At 41.4% G+C, this 24,994-nt stretch overlaps 1 protein-coding gene and 1 long non-coding RNA gene across 4 annotated transcripts in view; one reads left to right on the top strand and one right to left on the bottom strand.

Moving 5' to 3' along the window:
* The window catches only part of LOC130539667 (uncharacterized), a 173,294-nt gene that overhangs the window by 102,031 nt on the left and 46,269 nt on the right, over positions 1-24,994 (bottom strand). The window lies entirely within an intron of this gene.
* eipr1 (EARP complex and GARP complex interacting protein 1) overlaps positions 1-24,994 on the top strand; it is a 33,446-nt gene that overhangs the window by 6,887 nt on the left and 1,565 nt on the right. The window contains exons 4-8 of the mRNA XM_057058144.1: positions 394-550; positions 4,880-4,979; positions 9,348-9,484; positions 17,772-17,939; positions 20,268-20,435. Coding sequence (XP_056914124.1) covers positions 394-550; positions 4,880-4,979; positions 9,348-9,484; positions 17,772-17,939; positions 20,268-20,435 — 730 coding nt within the window. The remainder of the gene's footprint in view (positions 1-393; positions 551-4,879; positions 4,980-9,347; positions 9,485-17,771; positions 17,940-20,267; positions 20,436-24,994) is intronic.

Here is a 24,994-nt window from a genome sequence, read left to right as displayed (position 1 = left end):
TCTACTGCTTGCATAATGGTATGCAAGTAAAAAAGGCTTTGGTTCAAGATGACTGATCGCCCACTTACTCCAAGTGCACAGTTGTCTAAAAATACTCAAAAGACTGTGCTCTCGCACCATGGTGCTTTTCAGTTTGACAAATGAGCTTAGCCAGTGTTTCCTTGCCTGGTGTCTGCTCACAAATTCTCAATACTTCCGAAAATATAGTTATTAGTCTCTCTGTCTCTCCCGTACACTGTTCCCATTTACTGTTGTGGCTGTATGGTTAACATACCAAAACGACTCATTTGTGATCTTGATTTTGAGAAAAGTCCTTCCATCTTACCACATTAATAGCAGAAATATACATGCAACCCCACAGAGTGACTGTTTCTGATGTGAGTCCTTTTACAGCCAGTGACAGCAGGGTTGTATCCTGCGCATCTGTATGGCGAATGCCCTGTGATTGGGAAACAGGAAACAATGAATCACCTGAAGACTCTGTTCACAACCCCCAAACACTGGAGCTGCTTTGCCACCTAGAGAATAGCAGCCACAGCAATATTGCCTGGTAAGTGATGCTGGGGGAACAGAAGCAGTCTGTGATTCAAAGGGAAATAATTTCTTGATTAATTTATTATTTTTTCAGAAGTCTACAGTATGATGATTGTGTTTCTGTCCTACTGTGTGTGTCTGTGTGTGTGTGTGTTTGCATGTACGCGTGTGTGGTTAGAGCAGGGCTCTACCCTCTTTAAATCCATGGTGTTTCTTTCACAAGGGCACCAAATTCCATTCTTTCTCTCTCTCTCTCTCTCTCTCTCCTCTCTCTCTCTCTCTCTCCTCTCTCTCTCTCTCTCTCTCTCTCTCTCTCTCTCTCTCTCTCTCTCTCTGTTGCCCTCTCTCTTTGTCGCTCCCTTTTTCTTCGTCTGGCATTCTCTCTCTGTCGCTCTCGCTCTCTCTCCCTCTCTCTGTTTCTCTTTCTGTGTGTGTGTCTGCTTGTGTGCTATTCGTGCACAAAGCCCGAAGCCTTTATTGTGCACTATCGATTTCCCTGGATGGATGGCTTTGGTTTGCTGCAGCTCACCTTCATCTCCATCATCCGCACACAGCATCACCATCACCTTACGTATCAGATTTTGGTGTGAATTTTTGTGGCGTAAAATTGAAATTTGCATTCTTAAGGCATTTGTATATGTTCACCCACCTGTATGTGTAGTTTTTTGGATAATATATAGTCTTTATATGTACGATATCTATCATCCAGGTGATATATGACAACAAAACAATTGTACAGCTCATGGAATCAGGCAACTCACTTTACAACTGTCATAGGTCCAGTTCTAGTATCTAGTATCTAGTATCTAATCAAACAATTTGTATTTTCAGTTAAATATTTTATTGAAAAAATACAGCTACAGTATAAGATACTGTAAAACAGTGTTTAAATCACCATATTTTATTACCTCCAGTATGAACCAGTTAGTGCATTTGTTTGAAAAGCTTGAATAACAGCTTGAATAGCATCTCCAGAATGCACACAATGCAGTGGATGAGCATTTGTTTTTGACCACCTAATTACAATTAAGGTGAGGGATCAGACAAAGCATAGCCCATGACCCCCTAATGATGATAAACAACATTGGTGCCAAGTTTCCTTTGCCCGGATGCGGGTCACCGGGGCCCCCTCCTGGAGCCAGGCCTGGGGGTGGGGCACGTTGGCGAGCGCCTGGTGCCCAGACCTCTGGCCATGGAGTCCGGCCAGGCACAGCCCGAAGAGGCAACATGGGACCCTCTTCCCGTGGGCTCACCACCTGCAGGTGGTGCCAAGGGGGTCGGGTGCATTGTGTGTTGGGTAGCGGCCGAAGGCAGGGACCTTGGTGGTCTGATCCACGGCTGCATAAACTGGCTCAAGGGACATGGAATGTCACCTCTCTGATGGGAAAGGAGCCTGAGCTGGTGCGTGAGGTTGAGAAGTTCCGACTAGATATTGTTGGCCTCACCTCGACGCACAGCAAGGGCTCTGGAACCAGTCTTCTCGAGGGGGGTTGGACTCTCTACCACTCTGGAGTTGCCGATGGTGAGAGGCGACAGGCAGGAGTGGCAATTCTCGTTGCTCCCCAGCTTAGTGCCTGTATATTGGAGTTTATCCCGGTGGATGAGAGGGTAGCCTCCCTTCGCCTTCGGGTGGGGGGCCGGATCCTGACTGTTGTTTGTGCCTATGGTCCAAACAGCAGTTCAGCGTATCCACCCTTTTTGGAGTCCTTAGAGGGAGTGCTGAAGAGTGCTCCTTCTGGGGGCTCCCTCATCCTCCTGGGTGACTTCAATGCTGACAGTGTGACCTGGAGAGATCTGATTGGGAAGAACGGCCCCCCTGATGTGAACCCGAGTGGTGTTTTGTTATTGGACTTCTGTGCTCGTCTTAGAATGTCCATAACAAACACCTTGTTCAGGCATAAAGGCGTCCACATGTGCACTTGGCACCAGGACGCTTTAGGCCGCAGATCGATGATTGACTTTGTGGTTGTGTCATCGGATTTGCGGCCGTATGTTCTGGACACTCGGGTGAAGAGAGGGGCGGAGCTATCAACTGATCACCACCTGGTGGTGAGTTGGCTCCGATGGTGGGGGGGATGCCGGACAGACCCGGCAGACCCAAACGTATTGTGAGGGTCTGCTGGGAACGCCTGGCAGAGTCTCCCGTCAGAAGGAGCTTCAACTCACATCTCCCGTCAGAAGGAGCTTTAACTCACATCTCCGGGAGAGCATTGACCATGTCCCGGGGGAGGCGGGGGACATTGAGTCTGAGTGGACCATGTTCCGTGCCTCCATTGTTGAGGCGGCTGACCGGTGCTGTGGCCGCAAGGTGGTTGGTGCCTGTCATGGCGGCAATGCCCGAACCCGCTAGTGGACACCAGCGGTGAGGGATGCCGTCAGGCTGAAGAAGGAGTCCTATCGGGCCTTACTGGCCTGTGGGACTCCTGAGGCAGCAGATAGGTACCGGCAGGCCAAGCAGAGTGCAGCTACGGCTGTTGCCGAGGCAAAGACCCGGGCATGGGAAGAGTTTGGTGAGGCCATGGAGAGCGACTTTCGGACGGCCTCGAAAAGGTTCTGGACCACCATCCGGCATCTGAGGAGGGGGAAGCAGTGCACTATCAACGCTGTGTATAGTGGTGATGGTGTGCTGCTGACCTCAACTCGGGATGTTGTGGATCGGTGGAAGGAATACTTCGAGGACCTCCTCAATCCCACCAGCGCGCCTTCCAATGAGGAAGCAGGGCCTGGGGACCTGGGGATAGGCTCTCATATCTCCGGGGCTGAAGTTGCCGAGGTAGTCAAAAAACTCCTCAGTGACAAGGCCCCGGGGGTGGATGAGATCCACCCGGAGTTCCTTAATGTTCTGGATGTTGTAGGGCTGTCGTGGTTGACTCGACTCTGCAACATCGCGTGGTCATCGGGGGCAGTGCCGCTGGATTGGCAGACTGTGGTGGTAGTCCCTTTTTTTAAGAAGGGGGACCGGAGGGTGTGTTCCAACGATAGGGGATCACACTCCTCAGCCTCCCTGTTAAGGTCTATTCAGGGGTACTGGAGAGGAGGGTCCGCCGGATAGTCGAACCTCGGATTCAGGAGGAGCAATGTGGTTTCCGTCCTGGGCGTGGAACAGTGGACCAGCTCTACACCCTCAGCAGGATCTTCGAGGTGTGCATGGGAGTTTGCCCAACCAGTCCACATGTGTTTTGTGGACTTGGAGAAGGCATTCAACCGTGTCCATTGGGGGGTCCTGTGGGGGGTTCTCCGGGAGTATGGGATGCCGGGCCCCCTGATATGGGCCGTTCGCTCCCTGTACAATCGGTGTCAGAGTTTGGTCCGCATTGCTGGCAGTAAGTCGAACTTGTTTCCGGTGAGGGTTGGTCTCCGCCAGGGCTGCCCTTTGTCACCAATTCTGTTCACGACTTTTATGGACAGAACTTCTAGGTGCAGTCATGGTGTTGAGGGGGTCCGGTTTGGTGACCTCAGGATCGGGTCTCTGCTTTTGCAGATGATGTGGTCCTGTTGGCGTCATCAGCCCGTGACCTCCAACTATCACTGGATCGGTTCGCCGCCGCATGTGAAGCGGCTGGGATGAAAATCAGCACCTCCAAATCCAAGGCCATGGTTCTCAACCGGAAAAGGTGGAGTGCCTTCTCCGGGTCAAGGAGGAGATCCTGCCCCAAGTGGAGGAGTTCAAGTACCTCGGGGTCTTGTTCACGAGTGAAGGAAGAATGGAGCAGAAGATCGACAGGCGTCCGCAGCAATGCAGACTCTGCACCAGTCCGTTGTGGTGAGAGAGAGAGCTTCGCCTTTTGGCTCAGCTCTCGATTTACCGGTCGATCTTCGTTCCTACCCTCACCTATGGTCATGAGCTTTGGGTCATGACCGAAAGAACAAGATCACGGGTACAAGCGGCTGAAATGAGCTTCCTCCGTAGGGTGGCTGGGCTCTCCCTTAGAGATAGGGTGAGAAGCTCTGCCATCCGGGAGGAGCTCGGAGTCGAGCCTCTACTCCTCCGCGTTGAGAGGAGCCAGATGAGGTGGCTTGGGCACCTAGTCAGGATGCCCCCTGGGCGCCTCCCTGGTGTGTGTTCAGGGCATGTCCATCCGGGGCATGTCCATCCAGTAGGAGACCCCCGGGAAAACCCAGGACACGTTGGAGATACTATGTCTCTCGACTGGCCTGGGAATGCCTGGGGATCCCCCCGGATGAGCTGCAAGAAGTAGCTGGGGAGAGGGAAGTCTGGGCTTCTTTTCTTAGGCTGCTGCCCCCGCGACCCGACCTGGATAAGCGGTAGAGGATGGATGGATGGATGGATGGATGGATGGATGGATGGATGATTACAATTAACTTTTTTTTGTGGGATTTACAGTGTGCTGTGGGAGCCCATGGGCGATGGCAAACGTTTGATCTCTTTGGCTGATAACCACGCCTTACTCTGGGATCTGCAGGAGAGTTCCACACAAGCTATTGTACGAGACACACACACACACACACACACAACAAATCATGCATCTTTCATAACTCATTTTTTGATAACAACAATGTGGTTTCAGTGTTTAAATGCACATATCCTTTCTCTGCAACAGCAGTAGCTTCAACTGTTCACGCTGTCTTTGCATCATATAAAATACAAATGTGCATATTTAAATGGTTTTTCCCCTCAACACCATATCGCCTTCCGTTGTTTCTTTGTGTACAACTTGGGTTGTACCAAGTAAGCTATATTCAATGGACAGTACTCATGACTGAGTCACACGTTTACTGATGCTTGAACTTGTCCATCATTCCTGTTGATTTAGCTGTGGCTGCTACATTGTCTGCTAACTTCTTTAGGAATTGTTGTGGTGTAAAAAGCCAAGAGGTGTGGCCAAAGAAAAACAAAGTAAAACAATGTAAAGTGCCACCTAGTGGGGGAAGATGGCTTGTCTCCATCCATAATCTGGCTACTGTAAAATGGCTTTTACAATTTCTGAGTCAAAACCTGAATTCTAGGCTTCCCAACTCCGAGCTGTCAAATTCAGTTTTTGGCTTCAGGACAGGTGTTAAGCGTTCAATAAACACTGAATCAAAGAGTTGAGCTTGTGCATGAGGATAAAAAAGGCCTTATCAATGGATTCACCACCACCACCAAGCCTCAATCCTACTTCTCACCAGTAGGGATGAAAAAATGAATGAAGAATACTTTAAAAAATATACTGCATTAGCAACAAGGGAACAAGAGCTTTTGTGGCAGGAAATCGCTGACTGAGTCGATGTGTATTAAAATATTAATCAGAGAGAAACAAAATTGTTCTGTATTTGGACATGAACATGTCCTTTTTGAACTGATAACTGATATTTTTGAAAAATATATGATGGGCAATTTTTATTACAGTCAGGTTCTAATTAATCAATGAAACACTGTTAAGTTGCTGTTTCACTGTTGCCATGGGAATGCGGATGTTGTGGCCAATTAAAAGCCCTGTCACTGTTCCTAAGATCTGTTCCTAAGACAAATGCTGTGGCAAAAAAAAGCGATGGAACAAGTGTAGAAAAGGAGGAGGCAGGGATTGTAGGAAAATGTGAGCGATAATTCATACAAAAGCCAACTGCACATCTGCCAATGAAATGGCTCCATTAGTCAGGAGGAACCACTGAGGTTAAACCGCCCGGGTCAGGAGACAACCACGGAGGAAAGAGCAGCTTCAGAGGAGTCAGGGAGGTCATTTACAGTTTGTTGTCTACCGGGTATCTCCAGAGGCTGATGTAGTATATATTAATAATCATATTCATTTAGTTAAACTCAAGTCTGTTTGCTAGATAAGCTAGGAGTGACAGGAAAGTAACCTGACTCAGCATAGTTATTTTAAACCACAATCTTCTCACTCATAAACTGAGATTTAAGGTTAACTCTGACATTAGTTATTAAAAAAAACACTTTAACCATTCTATTTAGAACTATAATAGATTAATAATTAATATAATAATACATTTTTTAAACAATGTTATTAAATACATTACGTCACTGGTGCCCCCTGTCTCTTATTTTCAGTTCAGAAAGTTGGCAAACCTAGATAGTAATCAGGGAATGATTAAAGAACCAATCGGGGTCTGATAATCCCCTTCTGATAGAGATTTCTGTGACATATCTGCACTTTGACATCATGTCTGCAACTGCCCTCAGTCATCTGAAGAGCAAGGGAATCTCAGGGTTAGGTGAAGCAAAGTATGTTGCCCAGGTAACGGACTCAGAGTTAATCTAAACTGGCTTTGTGTAATTGAAAAACTGGCGTTCCCCTTGTCTCAAGGTTATTTAATTCAGGATTGACTTCACCAATAATTCTACTAGTGCAAACTGCTTTGTAGTCCGTAAATTCTGTTGCAGGAATTATTTACAGCCAATTGATAGAGGAGGGTGTCCACTTTAGATGCGGATGTAAACACACTTATTGTCTTGGTAATAATTAAGATCCACTTGATCAAGACCCAGTCCAAGCTTTAGAACTGAACCCCATTGCAAACCTTTAAAATGTGAATAAAATGAGAAACCACACAAGCCATCAAACATACATTGTTGAGCTGTTTGACGTGTGGCACCAGAGGTGGCATTAATTCACCCACAACTATGTGAAACACTGATAGGCAGCATTCTAAGATCCATGAAATCTGTGATAAATAAGTGTTATTCCATGATGAAGTGATTAATGATCTGTACCTAGGTTGATATATTAGTATTGTGTTGTTTAAAAATCAACATATACCGGTACATAAAATTCTATTCAGGTTTAATAGCAATGCATGTTTTTTGTTGTCTTAACTTTATTTTCATTTTTAGCAAATGAATAATCAAGCTAAAATCAGTATTTTTTGGAATTTGAAGTGAAACAAAATTCAAAGAAACATAAATCATGTGCCTATAACTAGTAAAATTGGTGAAACTGATATATTTTTTGCAGAGCTGTATACATGCATGTGCGTGTGCACACACACAAACACATGCACACATTTAGTCAGGAAAAGTAAGAATTACAGAAGGAAAGTAAGCGGCATTAAAATAACGTGACTAACAAGAGGCCTATTTGATTAGAAGGATAGATTAGGAAGAGGGAGATTCAGATAAGAAAAGAGAGGGGGATGCTGCAGAATAAAGGATTGGAAGAGAGAAATCTTGGCAGTCAGGGCATGTTCTTCCAGCACTGATAAGAATGTTAATCTTCCTCCCTCCTTTCATCACACCTTCTACTTTACTCTTGTTTAGTACAGTATTTATTTCAAGCTGTGTCTAGCTGCAGCATGGATGTGTACATTTCTTTCTGCATGCTCTGTGTGTTTGCCCTAGAACGCGTGTGCACATACACAGATCATCTTTAAAGGCATACTGCTGTGCATTGTTTAGGGGAATATGAGCAGTGGTGTTATCCATACGTGTCTGTGCAAGCATGTGTATTGCTCACCAATTAGAATTGTTGCTGAAGTTCGGTAAGAATGTATTTACCAGCTCAAAGCACACACGAAACATTATTCTATATGTGTTCCCACAAACATATGTGAGAAAATATGAGTCTCCAGAGAATGTTCAGATGCTGAATTATGATTGGTTTGCAAACCACCTGCAAATGGACAATGGTCAGCATTTTTGTACATGTCTGATCCTCGTTATGCTGCTAGATGCATGTATGCAGATACATTGTTATTAAATAATTCCCTACATCTGCATGTGTGACATTTTTTTGGAGTGCATTTGTAAAGAAGCTATAGGAGGTTGACTTATAAGGTTAGGGGGACTCTCCTGGTGATGGCCACCTGGGTAGAGAGAGAGGAGAAGGGGGAGGACAGGTAGAGGAGAGAATAAGCAGGGATCAGGGAAATACATTAATAGTACAAGCTGCTGGTATAAGAGTAGAGTGGGTCAGCAGGGTCGGAGGTCGACAGGCCAGCATACAGCTAGAGATCAACATGGAAAGAGGTGGTGCAGTTGCTGCATTTGTGGTTTGTGTGTTCATGTACGTGGCGGTAGATGCTATAAACGAGAGGAGAAAGCATTTGGATGAAGAATTTGAGAAAGTTTGTTGTGATTTTTGTAGGCCTCACATCCTGCTCAATCAGTACCGAGTAAGCCTCAAGCCCCACCCAGGGTTTTTTGATCCAAGTACCTACCTTGAAAGTAGCACAATATTAAAATGTATGCACGTATTGTCGGAGATGTCTTTAGTAGCTTAGTTTGCATCCCACTTTTGTCTATGGCAACACTGAGAGTCATATGTGAGGAAAAGACTTCTGAGACTTTTTACCAGTTGTGGTTTGGACTTTTAACACCAAGTAGAAACCCATGAATCTTGCACCTTCTTTTTCTGAATTTATCTGTCCTATTTCACCTGCTGCTTTTTTCATTCAGCCTCTTTTTATCCATTCTGCTTTTCTCCTTCCTTCCTGCTCTCATTACTGTTCCTTCCATCTAACAGTATACTTCAGCAATGAAATGAAATGAAACAATGAGTGTGCCAGGGAACTGTTCTTTGACTGAGCAATCATTGATCCCTGCTCCAACAGGCTGAAACAGGAGGGAAAGAAAGGGAAGATGAGCTCATAACCCACAGATAGCCACAGAATTGGGTAAAAGTTGACACAGGATTGAAAATAACATAAAATGCATTAATTATTTTATTTTCAGTTATGCTATTTTGTTTTCATCAGCTGTTTTGTTTTAGGTTTATTTGGCCAGGCTAAAATAGCTCTAAATATACCTACACACACACACACACACACACACACACACACACACACACACACACCACACACACACACACCACACACACACACACATGGCAAAATCATGAAGGTCCTTGTACCCTTCGCAGATTTCCAGCAGTGTAACCCTGGAAGGCAAAGGCCAACTTAAGTTTACCTCAGGCAAGTGGAGCCCCCACCACAACTGCAGCCAGTTTGCCACAGCAAATGACACAAGCATCCGTGGCTGGGACCTTCGCACCATGAGGTACGTTTTTTCACTCTTGTAAAATGGAACCAGCTAACATCCTACATAACACACTATACCGTACTATAAAATAGCATACTAAAATATTATCTGGTGCTTTTGTGTTGTTTGGTGCTAAAAAAAAGTCATCACTCTACAGAATCATATATCAGTGAATAATGACACTGAAAGACACATCTTGATGTCTAATTTTCAGATTTTTTATTTTTTTGACAAAGACAAAGTTGAACATGGTTGTATATATTGTAGTTATGATGGTGGTAGACATATAACATTTGTTTATGAGCTTTATCACTGTTATTAAAGAATCAAGGTTTTGCACCTGGCTGGTTTTAAACCTCAAGTTCAACCCAACATTAGAGCCATGTGCAGGAAGTATTGGTTAAGTTGAACTGTCGGAGCATAATATTTTCACTGGGTGTTCAAATAATACTACATCATTCATACCTTCAGTGATTTTCAAGGTTATCAATTTAATTTATTACAGTGATTGAAAATATTAGAGATGTTTTATGACATAGCTTTCCTTAAAGCTTCCCTTAAAATGTCATAGCTGTAAGCTAGAGCAGAATTCAGGGCAGCGTAGAATTTGCATTTATTTTTGCGATTGCTACAGGAACTAAGTACATTTCATTTGATTAGAAGAATTTCCATATAGATGTTTGTTTTGAATTATTGATTAAACGATTCAATAGAACTATATGCAGATAAATTGTGCAACTAGAGCATGGGGTGTGTGGAATCACAAGTAAAGAGAATCACGGTAAATTTCTCAGACCTTACTGAGCACCTGGATTAGCATCTGTTTTTAACTTCTCTTTGATTGCTTTGTAGCATTTTTTGTTAAAAAAGAAATTTCAATAAAATGTATTATTATTACTAGGTGTCATAGTAGTTAAGATCTACAGTAGTTTTTACAACAACAATAATAATTGTTATTAATTATTGTGGTCTCAAAATTGAACAGAATATCTGTATTATAAGTGCACTACAATGCAGATCTTGTATACTCCCATTCATTTATCTTGTAAGCGCTGGTTTTCAGCTATAACTCTGTGCACTGGCATGCTTTGTGTGTCCATTTTTGAAAGTATTTCCTGTGGATGTGGGGTATGTGACAAGTGAGGTCAGCATTTGTGCTCATGGAGTAGCTGTTAGAGAGCTGATAATCAGCCTGTTATTCATTGCCATGATAACATCATGCTGAAGAGAGTGACAGTAGCGTTGATTGAGCGAGCGAGACAGAGAGAAAGAATATGTGTAGATGTGTATCACTGGCACTGATAAGATAGTTGAATCACTGAGATCTCTTCCTGTCGGCATCATAACAAATTATAGAGTTTCTGCACACCCCCGTTTAGCTGGTCTCCTCCTGCTGTGCTCATTCGAAAGATACGCAAGTGCTGTTCTTGCTGTCAGTACAAAAGGATGGACCAGATGGCAGCACCACTTTTTTTAGTAGAGTCTACAGTCTACTACAATGTAGTGACAATACATGTAATATCTTATATGCATTTCTTAAAAGGTCTATGTATTTTGGAAAGAGAAACTCAAAAATTATGGGGATGTAAATAACTCAATGATAAATTTGGATAGTTGCACCCACAATGGCTTGCTGGTGATTTTAAGGGTAGTAATTCTAGTAATTGGCTTATCTTACAAAAAAAGACCTTTATGTGTCCTTAAAACCTATTCTCAGAACATCACATTTCTCTATATTTGTCGCTTTTTCTTAGTGGGCACCACTTTCACACAGGAAATTGGACAGATCAAACAGCATTATTGGCTGTTGTGACATTATTGGCTATTTTTATTAAGATCATTTATTAGCTTGGTATCTGAAACCTGTACTTAGTTACCAAGACTACGGTAACTATGAATGCTGCAGAGTGATCTCTTATTTAGTTTTTGCAAAGGTTAGCTGAGATTTTCAGATTGCTGTTTAGGCCAAATGAGTCATTTCAACATATTATTTCTCAAAACATTAATTGATTAGTGATGTTGACAGTCAAAATTTATTTACTTCCATTATTTATAATTTAATAGAAACGTTTACACATGGATCACATGCACAATTCACCTGAGAATGTTTGCAATAATGTTTTTTTCAGTCTTTTTATTTTATATGGTCTATTTTTATTATTCCTACTATTCCTATTGCAATCTAACAGATGTGGTGTGATAGATGTTAAAATCATTCTGAAATGTTTTTCTCTTGTATCGCTAATATGGGATTTGAGTTTTGAAAAGTATTTTATTTAATTTTGTTGTATTACTTGTATCTCTCAGTATTGTTGAAAGTTATATTAAACATCTATTTGTCCAAAATAAATGCAAAATACACTATAGTGTTATATATTGGGACAAGCGGCAGGAATATGGTTATATCTTGGTATTTAGTAGAGTCTTTTATAAAGAGTGACATACAGTGAGAGACACAAGCAAGCCACCGAGCAATTGAGAGGAATATTGTGAAAAAAACAACTTACAGTCCAAAGCTAGCTGCTATTGTAACTACCAACCAACAATCAAGAGCTATTGAGGGAGTGAGGAGAGACATAAACAGGAGCGAAGGAGAGAGGAGGTGAGATGAGATAGGAGGAGAAGGATAAGTGTTGTTAGGAGAGCAGGTGCTCTCAGAAGAGCTGTGACTTCAAGAGCTTCTTGAAGGAAGAGAGGGTTGCCCCTGTTCTGACAGAGGCCAGGAGGTCATTTCACCATTGGGAACAGGCAAGAGAATCGGTCTGGATTGTCAGGCCTGCACAGCCGGCGTTGCCAGACAGATGCTCTGGCCTTTCACCTGATGACTGTTGAGAGATTAGTTTTAATGCCATTTGGGAATCTAATTTGGTTGTTGGTTGTAAGTAGGTAGTTATTAAAAATATCAGGACCTCAGTATCTCATTCTTTTTTACCCATGCTTTTGCATTATTTGTACTAAAGGACCTTTTCTGAAAAGATTAAAAAACAAAAAAACAAATAATTAAAAGGATGATAAATGCCTCAGCCTTGCCTAGTTGTAATTGACACCTAAAATCAAACTCTAACCCTCCAACAGCTTCAGCTTTTTTTTGGTTCTGACTATATTACATGTATGGACAGTAAGGTAAAGACACTATGTGTTCACGCACATGCTCCCAGTTCAATGCTCTAAAACAAGGAGAGGGGAAAACATCCCAGCAGTGGCAGCAGACTCTGCCTAACCCTTCGATGCTCCAAAGCACATTTTTGTGCTTTTACCTTCTCTAATACATGTCATTTCTTTTTAATGCATATGGTTGATTATACAACATGACCTAAAAGTACCCTGTAAAACCCATTGAAATCCTCTTTGTAACCATTTAAGGTATTTCTTTCTTTTTCCCAGTGCCCTTTGCCCTCTATCTATATTACTTTGATGGTTACCTTTGCTTTGGAAAATTAAGCAGGCCTTGAATTCTTTCACAAGCCTGCAGCTGCAGCCCTGTGCACAAAAATACAAAGGAGGGGAGAATTCACTTCTTTGCTGGCACTGTACTATAGCGCTGAGGAGGTACTCCATATTATCATGGAACTTGATCCTGAGCCCATGGAGCACAACTCGGTAAGCTGGGATTCAGGCACTGACACAGCCGATAACGATGAAGGGTATTTCCCAGGGGTTGGACGCGGAAATACAAAATCAGACAGATCCACAGGTCACCCACTAATTCTAAAATCCAGTTTAACACCCCCCAGGTATTGGGTGAACCTCAGGATCCACCCAGTATGCCCTATCTAGAGTTGATGAGCGGATTGACTGTTCTAATGTATTTTTCACCTAGGAAATCATAAAATTTGAATCAAAAAGGATCAGGGGAGTTGCTATGGGACTTTTTGCTGCCACAGTGAGGGCGTACTTTTCACTCCTGATGGCTATAAGCAGTGTGGCCATTATATTATTATCAATAAGTGAAAATCTTACATGTACTGTAGGTAGCTAGAAAATCAATTGTACACTTTGATTTTGAAAAAGACAAACATTTTTGTGCAAGGAGTGCTTAACATGAGTATTTGACACCAACCAAGAAATACTATTGTACATAAACAATAATCAAACCAATATGAATCCATCTTACATGAAGAGTCTTATGTTTTTTTGACCACTATATCCCTTTTGGGGTCACAGGCAGGGTGCTGGGGTCCATCTCAGTCTGTGGGTGGTGGTAGATCAGTAGACAAGAGATCTATTTTGTGTGTTTTTAAATCCATAAAGTAGAAGTGCGTCATGCCCAAAATGTGGCAGTTTAAGGATTGAAAATATTTTATATTAATTCACATTTGACAGGGATAAATAATAATTTACAACATTTTAATTGGTTGCATTTTTTTTATCAGCGTAGTTTTTGGTTTGACGAAACAAAGGTCCATTTTAAAGGAACATCAAAAGGTTAAAAATGTAAGACCCTTGAAAGGAGTAGAATATTGAATGACAGCCAATCTTCCTGACATGCTGTGCTTTAAAAAAAGATATCAGTGCTTATTAAAATAAATATATGGCTCCTTGTCTGAGTAGCACCGATGTAGTATGCAGCATTATGTAAATTATTGAATGCTCTGCTCCAATATTGAGGACAGAAAGTGAAATTATTTAAATATAGCTGACTATAATGTGGAGGCTGTACTGGCCATACTGTAAAACATATGTATGTGTGATTTCATGTATCTGCTATACAGTACACATTTCACTCTCAAACTTGGGACTTTTTATCGAATTGAGGATATTTTGGATGGTCGTGGATTAGTCGTGACGGCTAGGGGCTTGGGAATGCATCGTCAATGAAAGACTTTATGAAGATAGACATACTCAGAAGGATGTGTATTTGTGCACAATGCTCTTGGGTTAACCGACAGTCCACAGCAAGGAGCGATAAGAGCACACTGATCTGTGTAATAGCTGCTAGGCTGCAGCCAGACACCATGCACTGCAGAGTGAATACAGAAACTACTTGGGATGCTGCAGTAAAGCAGGGGCTTGAAAAAGATGAGGAGGGTGGGAGGACAAAGTGCAGATATGAAAAAAAATGGAACCAATGTAATTGGTGATAGATAGATGGGCAGATAGATTTTTATGATTTGCTCCTGCATGTAAACAGCAGTTGTCGTCGAGGACTAGGTGACATCATCTTTTGTTTTTAGAACTATCTCTTCTGCATATTCATATTAAATGGTGCTTCAAAATACCTTGTACTGTAGGTGAACCCTTATTCACACTGCTTGCCTTTCATTGCTTTGCTTATCTTTAAATTGTGTGAAAAATGCAGCCTTAGCAATACATGTTTTGAATTCCAAGGCATTGGACTAAACATGTCTGCTCATTTTGAAATGGCTCCATACCACTGAATCAGTAAACTTTTGTTAATTAATTCTGATACTTTCACCCTGCATTTTCCCATTCGTGGCTTCAGACATTTAGGTGTTACAGAAGTTTATGGAAGATTTTTACATCACAGTTTTGCTTTTTTAATTTTTTCCCCCCCAGCCAGCTCTATGACAAAGAAACATAAGTGGAACAGTCTTTTGTGCTACAAACCACACTTGGCTCATTGTTGCACCACAGACAACAATGTCCCCTATTTATTAATTAGCACAAAATAAGCATACTGTACATCAGAAGCTTGGGATTTATCAGTATGTCCATGCATGCTTATCAAAATGTAGTTACCGTACTCAAGTCTCAATCTTCAGCACCCTTTTTTGAAAGGCTGTAGATCTGAAACTGCAATACAGTATCATCAATTTAGCCAAGTCTGACTTTTGGTAGGCATACTCATTATTAAAATGTATGTGGTCCAATGCATTTTAGTTTTATACATAGCTACAGTAGCTATTTTATTTTACAACTAATAATATATTTGTATTTAATAATAACAGTAGCATTGCTAAGATATTATTGCCTGCTGATGAATTCTGATATCTGAGTATTCAAACAAATATAATGTCAGCTTCATTGACACTTGTTTAATTTTTTTTATTTTTATAGATAGATTTTAATAGAATGCAACGTAATTTCACCTTGACTGTGTCCTAGCTGATACAGTGTCTATATGACAATAAAAATGTCATGTTATACTTTTTTTGCATGTTGGTAGTTTTATTTGTGATTGTTCTGGGCACGCCCTTTAAGCGCACCAAGTCATTAGGCTGTTTGATGTAATGATCCCTTACTTTTATGCACGGCCAGACTCCCGTCTTTCCTTTCCGCCCCCAGTTGCTCTCCCTTTCTTTCTACCTCAAAGCTGAGCTTTAATTTTGATCAGCAATGAAATGATTGCCCTGCTCTTGTGATTATTCTTGTCCCACCTCCCGCTCCACAGCAGTTGTCATGGAAACAGCAGTGTGTGTGTGTGTGTGTGTGTGTGTGTGTGTGCGTGTGCATGTGCGTGCGTGTGCATGTGCGTGTGTGTGTGTGTGTGTGTGTGTGTGTGTGGTTCAGTCAATTCCCAAGGTAGAGCAATTTATCACCCAAACTAAGCCAAGAGGAAAATGTGTGTTTCATTGTGTATGTGTCCACCTCCCTTCTATTTTACCTACCAGCGCTCATCTATATTTATCCATATCAACCCTTCCATGAATGGGTTTTCACGATTTTGTGTTTTGGTTTGTTTTTTTCCTAAAAGTGCCAAAGAATGTGTGTCATTGGTCCCCTGACCCTGTGCTATCCCTCCACTGCCACACTTTGAGATGGATGACTTGAGATTACTACGCCTGTCTGGGTCAAAGCTCTAATCTTCAATGCTCATGTAGACACAATCACACACTTACACATATGAAAGGTCCCAGGTCACTCCCATATTGGCCTAGGACCCAAGTGCACATACATGTGTGTGTGGACAGGGAGGTTATAAAACCCCTCCCAGGGCAAGAACCAAACTAACCTAATTTCTTGCTCCATTTCCTTTTTGTTGGGAGTGCGTTACAGGCATCCAGGATGAACACCAACAACCCTTTAACTCAGGGTGATGATTTTCATCCTATGGTCACATGCACACATACACACAATTTAACCATCATTGCTGGTTAGCATGCATTTAAATGCATCCATGATGTCACATACTTCCTGTCACTCTGCTAACAATAATTTAAAAATAACCTTCTCAGTATATGTGCTAAGCGATTTTTCTTGAAACCATTGGGTGGCCATCTAGGTCTCTTGATGACCTTGTCCTACCCCGCAGTGGAAACACAATCTTCAAGAGGGCCAAGTGAAAGGTTCCTGTGAAGTTCCTGCCCCCAGTGGAAACATACCTTAAGTGTCTGACAAAGATTGTTCTAGTACAGTTGAAAGGAAAAGACGCACATCTGTCGTCATCGTCAACCATTGATATGTGCTGTGTAGGCAAACTATATATAGGTTACCTTGTGTTGCCTTTTTCATGACCATAGATGTTAAATGCAATGCTAATTTGGTTGATGACACTTTCTTGTGAATTGGAAATTTTTGTGAAGTTATGTAACACCTTGTGATGATCTATACACTTTATGTATTTACAGATAATAGATAAGTATGTTTAAACTTTTCGCTTGGTTTATCAAGTATTCATTTCAGCTTGTCTTTGTTCTGAGGGAATTTTTGTGTATTTTCAGACCTACATTTGTTCAGTTTTTAAATCCAGTTCAGATTTTCCTAATTGATTCCAGTAGCTCACAAGGTTACTGATATAATCTTGGTGTCCTGGATTTCTGCTGGTACACCTTTGACGAGTGTAAGCCCCCATTTTTATTTATGGTTTGGTAGGAGGGATTAAATTGAAGAAGTTGCCCATTTTCTTATTTTTTTCTAAAAATGGACAAGGTGGTGGTTGGCACAGTTATCCCATAAAATACAGGTCTGCATTACATCTTTGTGTTCACGATGCATTTGCTTTCTTATGAGTATTTTAGTTTCCTTGTTCAGTCCAGAAAAACAAGCACATTAGGTTGCCTGGAGATTTAAAATTGCCTCTAGGTGCCAATGTAAACTTTGCCCAGTACATTAGTCATTAATAACTTTGATATCTGGGCTGACGTGGTGAAACACCCTGCTGTCTCCAGATCATAAATTAATAAATTATTACATAAAGAAAAATTCCAAAGAAATCACCACATTAGCCAAGAAATCTTGTAGATAAACCAGTGATACTTATAGAAAGAAATATACATCAAATCAATTAAAGGTATCTAGAACGATCCAAAGAGACATTTTGAAGCCAGCACCCCTGTCAGTCACTTGCTCTTGCCTATTTTATCACCACCTTTTCTAATTATTCTGTCTCTCCTGTCCTGTGCAGTCAAATCTACTGTATAGAGAGTGCCCATGGCCAGCTGGTACGTGACCTAGATTTCAACCCCAACCGCCAATACTATCTCGCCAGCTGTGGAGATGACTGTAAGGTCAAGTTCTGGGATGTCCGCAATGTTCAGGAGCCTGTCAAGACCCTGGAGGAGCATTCGCACTGGTGAGTATTGTGCAGGGACGTCACCTTCACGTTTTCCTAATGATTATGTTCTTTTCAATACATAAGGAAAATGTTAATTTACATATAATGTCCCTTCATAAAGTTGTTATCAGAAACAAATTTCTTTTTATTAATTGAAATGATAATACAAATCAGCAATTACAATTGACCAAACCAGTCTATTGCCACCATTATTTCATTAAAAGAGGTAAAAATGTTTTATGTGTAGTAGCATAGTAGCTTTCATCTCAAAGATGGTAAAGTTGACAAATTATCATACTTAGGGGGTTATCTAATCCTTAGGTCACATCTTAGCTATGCTGTTATAGGCCAAGGCTGCCGGGGTCCGGAAACATGATCACCTGACAGGCCTCTGTCACCCCACTGGGTCATGGTTTCCTCTCCTCTCCTCTCCTTTCCTCTCCTTTCCTCCTCCTCATCAAGCAGACTAGTTATGCTGATTATTGTGTAGTTTTTCTGCTTCTCTCCCCCCCCTTCGGTATTCATTTACAGGTATCGCCGCGTTCGGAGCTGCATGATGACCTCCGGCCCCGCTGAATAAATAGTGTATTTTTGTATGTGTTCCTGTGCTCTGTGCCCGTCCTCTCCTCCTCTCCTCTCCTCTCCTCTCCTCTCCTCTCCTCTCCTCCTCTCCTCTCCTCTCCTCTCCTCTCCTCTCCTCTCCTCTCCTCTCCTCTCCTCTCCTCTCCTCTCCTCTCCTCTCCTCCTTCTCCTCTCCTCCTTGTCCTTCTCCTTCTCCTCTCCTCCTTCTCCTCTCCTCTCCTCTCCTCTCCCCTCTCCCTCTCCTCCTCTCTCCTTCTCCTTCTCTCCTCCTTCTCCTTCTCCTTCTCCTTCTCCTTCTCCTTCTCCTCTCCTCTCCTCTCCTCTCCTCTCCCTCTACCCAGCCAGCCATCAGCAGGAGGCATAGTCAGGAAAACATCAGTAATAGTAATGGTGAAGCAACAAAAATTAAATTAAAAGGAAATATGAAATTATCTTTAGTCTGCTTCTCCCTGACAATTTTTGTGCTGGTCACAACAGTTTGAGGGTTATGTTTGTTTTTAAGGCTAAGGTTGGTTTGACTTGAGGTTATCTGAGGAACAATAATATTGATAATGGTGAGGATGATGATAATAATAGTAACAAAATAATAAAAGTCAAAACAAAGCATGTAAATAAAACAATGATAAACAATAAAATTAACAGTGCGAATAAATCAACAATACGATATCAAAACAAAAGATCCACATAAAATCCAAATAATTATTTGCGAAACTGAGATACATTGTGCTCTAATCTCTACTATGATAAGGAAAGTTAGTGGCGTAAAGCTTTGAATAACAATTTCCTTTATTACCTTAACATCCGTCCTTCTACTGCTTTTCCCTTAACACGGTTGCGGGTTTTACCTTCACCATCACAACTAAATGAGAATGTACTTAAATGTAATATTAAAAAATAAATAAGCGCTCATACTCAATACATATGCAAATTACATTACATTGGTTCTGAATTTATCTTCAAAAATACAGATATCGCCACTTTAGATACCTACAACTGGGATTTCAAAAGAGATGTGTATATTTTTTGTGCTTGTGTGTGTACTTGCATTGGTTTTTATGTGGACAATAGTATCAATTGCTTCAAGAATATGTGTCTCTTCTCATCAGTACAATACCTTAAATGCATTGTTACATCCTGCTTTGTACCAGCAATAGCAAAAAACAACACCAACACTTGTTAATTAACAGAGTATGGAAAATATTAAGTCTTTATTTACAATAAAACAGAGTGTTGGGTAAGAGAGACTGTGGGCTTGTGCCAAATAAATGAAAGAAGCCTAACAAACCAAGATCTAACTCGCCACTTGCTAAAGAACAAAAAAAGTGAATTATACACAAAAAGAACCTACGTTTTACCTCAGCCTTACCCCACGGCACCTCCCACAAACACAAATCTTTTCCACTCACCTTGGGTTTAATAGGTTGAGCAAATTTAGAACAAAGCAAAAAAGCACCTCTTCTTCTTGGAGTTCCAAATGGGAATCTTCTGAAAGTGTCTCCTGCCTTCTGATTGGCCAGCTGGCGAACAATTCCCATTTTGCTGGGGGTCACTTAGGAGGTAGGCTGGAAAGCTTCAATTTTCCAGTTCCTGCTTCAGAAATCCTACTGAACCAGGCCTTCATGTAACGCATTCTTATCATGGCAAAACGTGCTGCTTGTTATGCACAACTAAGTACTGTACTGTATACACAGAAATAAGATGGAAATTATGAAGGCGCATTGAACAAAATGCATCCCATAATTTATGTGATTTCTTTTTTTCCAGGGTTTGGAGTGTCCGCTACAACCATAGCCATGACCAGCTAGTTTTGACAGCCAGCAGCGACAGCCGTCTCATCCTTTCCAATATGGTGTCTATCTCATCAGAGCCTTTTGGACACTTAGTGGATGAGGAAGAGTTGAGTGAAGGGGAGGAAAATCATCAAGAAGACAAGTAAGAGAAAAGTGTCTAATTGAATAAAGAAATGATTGTATTTGTCAAGTAATTTATAGTTTCTAGGTGCAACTCAAAGAAGGCCCCAGCTTCCTCAAGTTCCAAGTAACCATATAATCAAAGTTCATCAAAAGTTAACATAAGTGTTTATTGAAATCCAAGACTCAGTCAAAAATCAAATCCAGAAGGTTTCATCAACAGAAATATCTTCAAGGTGAACTTTTGGAGTCCAAAATAACAAACAGAATTGCTCTATATGAACAGAAACAACCAAGATCCCACCTGACAGGTGAAAAACAAAAGAAAACCACCTACCTAGCGAACTTTAAAAACACTCACTCCTTTTCTTTTCACTCTATACATAACAATTTCACAAAAACACACCCGAGGCCTGTTGGATATTGAGGTAGGTGAGGAGCTCTCAGACGGCAGCCAACTTTGTGTTTAAATTCAGTCTCTCCTGAACAATCCACCAATTGGCAGGTCACTGAACACACCTATCTATGTACACAGATAGGGAAAACACAAAAAGAGGAGCACACACTCCTACAATACAAAAACCTCAACTACAATCTTAACACAGGGCTACTGTACAACCACTAACTAACAACCACTAACTAGTAAAATGTGTGAGCTTATAACTGATATTGTAATGTTTTGGTTTATAAGGTCTTTTTGCAGCCAGGTTACCTCTATAGAATAGACCTACCACTCCTTTTACTGGGGTAGACTGTCTAATACCCCTGTGCTGTAGTTACTACTAGGTACAGTTTCTGCTTCCTGGACTGGTGACCTGCCTCTTGGGTGCTTAAGTGTAAAGGACTTAATTCCCATTCACAGTTCCACAAATTGAAAGGAGTGTCAGTGATGTCAACAGCAGAAAGCCTTCCCTCGGCTGATATTTGTAAGCCTGTCTTTCCTCGGCCATCTGAAAATAATCTGAAGCAAATGTACTGCTGCTCAAAGCCTGGTGAACTAGCAGGAGCCTGCTGATAACTGACCAGCTAGCCTGAGCTTGAACTGTTTCTTTGGTAATATCTATCATTACGCTGCACTACACTCCACATTGAATAAATTCTCTTCCATAGACAGTTTTGGGGCAGTTATAGGAGTGTATCATTGTTCAAAAATTCCTTTACATATACTAATAAAGCTTCTCCTCGGAAGCTCGAGGATCTCATGATCTTACCAGTGCGCTGCTATGATCCGTTAAAAGAAAATTGGGCTGTATCACTACACAACTTCTAGGTATATAAACAAGCCCTGAGCAGTGGGACTTCCCAAACATGACATATTTCATGTTACCAATTCCATTAAAGATGATGTAGGTACACATTTGATTTGTTTGATTGAAAACATGGGGGAAAAATATTTTCTTTCAGAGATCAATCTTTGTTGACAGGACGTTTCAAAAGGGACAAAATTACAATATGACAGACAGCTATATCAACATCATCGGGTAGTTTAGCGGGACGATGCGGGACGCCTTTTATATTGCAGGTGAACTGAGCCAAGGTGCCAGTTTTCCAGAAGGTACAGTTGTGTTCAATATAACAGTGTGATTTTAAAAATTCCAACTCACAAAATGAATAAGAAAAAACCCATGAATTTTGTTATTTTACAGTCAAGCAAAGATAGATTCAAAATAATAGCAGCGAGTGGTTCAATTAGTGAGGCCATTGATTGGAGAAGGGAAAACAAATTTTAAGAAGAGACAGCAGTGAACCTGGCCTGTAGTGCTCTCCCAGAAATGAGTCAGACTGCAGGTCAATGAGTTCCTTCGGATCATTACATGCTGCATTATCCACACTACAGTTGAAGGGAGGAAAAAATACTCTTCAGATTTTTTGAAATCTTAAAATCGCCTTGAAAACTAACGTGGTTGGGTACTTGTGGGGGCGATCAGCTGATCTTGTGGCTTCCTTTCATGTTGGTAAGTGGGTCATACTTGTCCTTCACGTGACTAGAGAGAAACTAAAACTTTCTTAGGAAACCCTTCAGTGCACTTTATATGCACAAAAAGTCTCCTGTACTGCACTTTGGCATTTAGTTCGATCATTAGTGCAGTCACATCCACTGCGAATCAGATGGCTGCCACCCAGTCGTCATCATTCAAGCTCTGGGATGTCATGTCCTTTCTTCACACTGAATTGCTGAATTTGGTCTCCCAGCTCCCTGACAATTTTTAGCACTTTGCCTGGGCCGAACCACCTGACGGTGAAGTGATAGCTTATTTCAACCTGTTCAATCTCATTCTCCAAAAGCAACACATTTTTTGTGATGGAATGCTTTTGCTCTGAAGTTAACTGTTTTAGTTATAGCATCAACAATATGGTTCAGTTATAAAACACAACACTTCTTGATGTATAATACAATGCAAACGTGTTTATTTCTGCATGGGGTCACTTTACCCTGCATTCTCTTTAAAAGTCCAACCCTTTTCCCAATCAGCATCTGTTGTCACACCTGTCAGCTTGTCCCATTTCAGTCCTAACTTGTCCAAACATCCATTTACCCCTGTGAAAGAGTCTTGACCAGTGGTTGTCCCTTTCATTGACTGCATGGCTGCCAGCTCCTCCGTAGTTTGAAAGTCTTGTATCCCACGTAAGAAGATGAGGAGCCAGGCCGTCTCACGTACATCGCAGCTCTCATTCAAAGCCAGAGAAAAACAGTCAAATTCGGTCGATTTGTTCTTCAGCTGAAGCTCCAAGTTTTGAGCGATCTCCTCAACCCTCCTCGCTACAGTGCGTCGGGAGAGTGAAACAGTCCAATAAGCACTCCTTAATAAACTCTCCATCAGAAAAGGCCTTACTTTTTCTGGCGAGTTTGTGAGAAATTGCATAACGTGTCCTGACAGCTGCATTTCTGGGGTTGTTAAGTTTGGTAAAAGGTCCTTGTTGGGTTTGCAGTTTTGCTAGCAACGCATCAGATACCCTTGCGTGCTCTTCATTAGACAGATTTCTGTATTTATCCTTGAGCTTGATCACGTAGTGGGGATCCAAATTCTGATCTTTAAACAGAGCGACCTATGTATCACAAGTACATGACATTACTTTTAATTTCTGTAAAGAAACACTTGGAAATCCATGTTTTGAAAACACAGTATTCGTTATCAACTTCTCTTAGTGTGAGTTGACATCTTGTGGGTAACGTGGTAGCAACATTTAGAGCGGCTCAACATTACACGCACATACATCCATACCGGAGTAAAGCTTTTCAGTATAAAAGCTTCACAGTTGTATTGCATGCACAACATGGATTTTTAAAAAAAAGTCATTTATGATTGGCCTTACACTGGCTACAGGGAAACACAAAGGGCCATGTGTGGCCCAAGTGTTTTCTGAGTATTGTAACAACTAGAAACCCCCCATATGGAGATTTATAAGCTATGAAAAAGGCCCCTGCAAAAAAAAAAAAGACATTTAGTGGGCAAGTTTAAGTTTGCCAAAGAACACATTGACTGGCCTAAAGAGAAATGGATTCAAACCAGTGTGCACTGGAAGAAAATTGGGAGCATCGTGTCAAATCCAACATGATCTGTGGGTGTTTGTTGTGTTGGACATGTTTTTCACATGCCAGGGGATCATGGATCAATTTGAATACATATACGAAATATTTGAAGGGGTCATGGTGCATTATTCCAAATAGGAAATGCAAAAGATATGCAAATGTGTTTCAATAAGACAATGACCCCAAATTGATCAGCATCTTGGTTACAGACCAAGAGGAATAATGCTATGGAGTGACCAGCCCACCCCCTGGACCATTAACCAAGAGAAAGTATGGAGGGAGATCTAAAAAAAAATGCTGTTTCTAAGACAGGAGATGACTCGTGGAAAGTACTTAAATTGTCCAAGGCTTGAATACCAGCTTACAGGTGAAAGAAGCTGGTTTCTTAAATATATTTTAGAATAAAAATCAAGCCTTTACAGTTTTTGACAGATTAGACAGAACTCAACCTGTAACAGAGGGTTTGGAAGATATGAGGATGAAGAAGGAAAGAGATTTTTTAGGCAAAGAAGCAGAATGTTATTGCAATGTCCAAGTCAATGCCCTGTCCTGAAGCATGTCTTTCACTTGCTGAAGACAAAATTGAAGGGAAAACACCCCAAAAACAAGCAGGATCTAAAGAGAGTTGCAGTAGTGGTCTGGCAGACCACCACCAGGGATGAAATCAGCATTTAGTGATGTCAATGCGTTCCAGACTTCAGATTACAAAGGATTTCCAAACAAGTATTAAGAAGTGAAAGTTCTAACAAGTGGGAGACACATATGAAAACCTTTGCAATTCCGACATTGTTCACCTATTTGGAATAAATACCCTCAAAGCCAAAAGTCTGTATTCAATGCACATCTCCTTTGTTTCATGAACACCAAAAACCTTTCTCAACACGAAATGTCACAGAATAACAAATAAAAAGGTGAGAAGTGCAGAATAAGAAATACATATATGATATAAATCTGATTTAAATAGCTAAAAAATATAGGAATAACATACTACATGTCTGCATTGCAGAAAAGACCTGCTGAGGCTTATTAAGATGTGTTGTCATCCGTTT

Source organism: Takifugu flavidus, chromosome 16 (genome assembly GCF_003711565.1).
Source record: "Takifugu flavidus isolate HTHZ2018 chromosome 16, ASM371156v2, whole genome shotgun sequence".
Classification (NCBI taxonomy): Eukaryota; Metazoa; Chordata; class Actinopteri; order Tetraodontiformes; family Tetraodontidae; genus Takifugu; species Takifugu flavidus.
The sequence above is the reverse complement of the archived record's forward strand: the minus strand, read 5'-3'. Positions and strand labels throughout refer to the sequence as shown.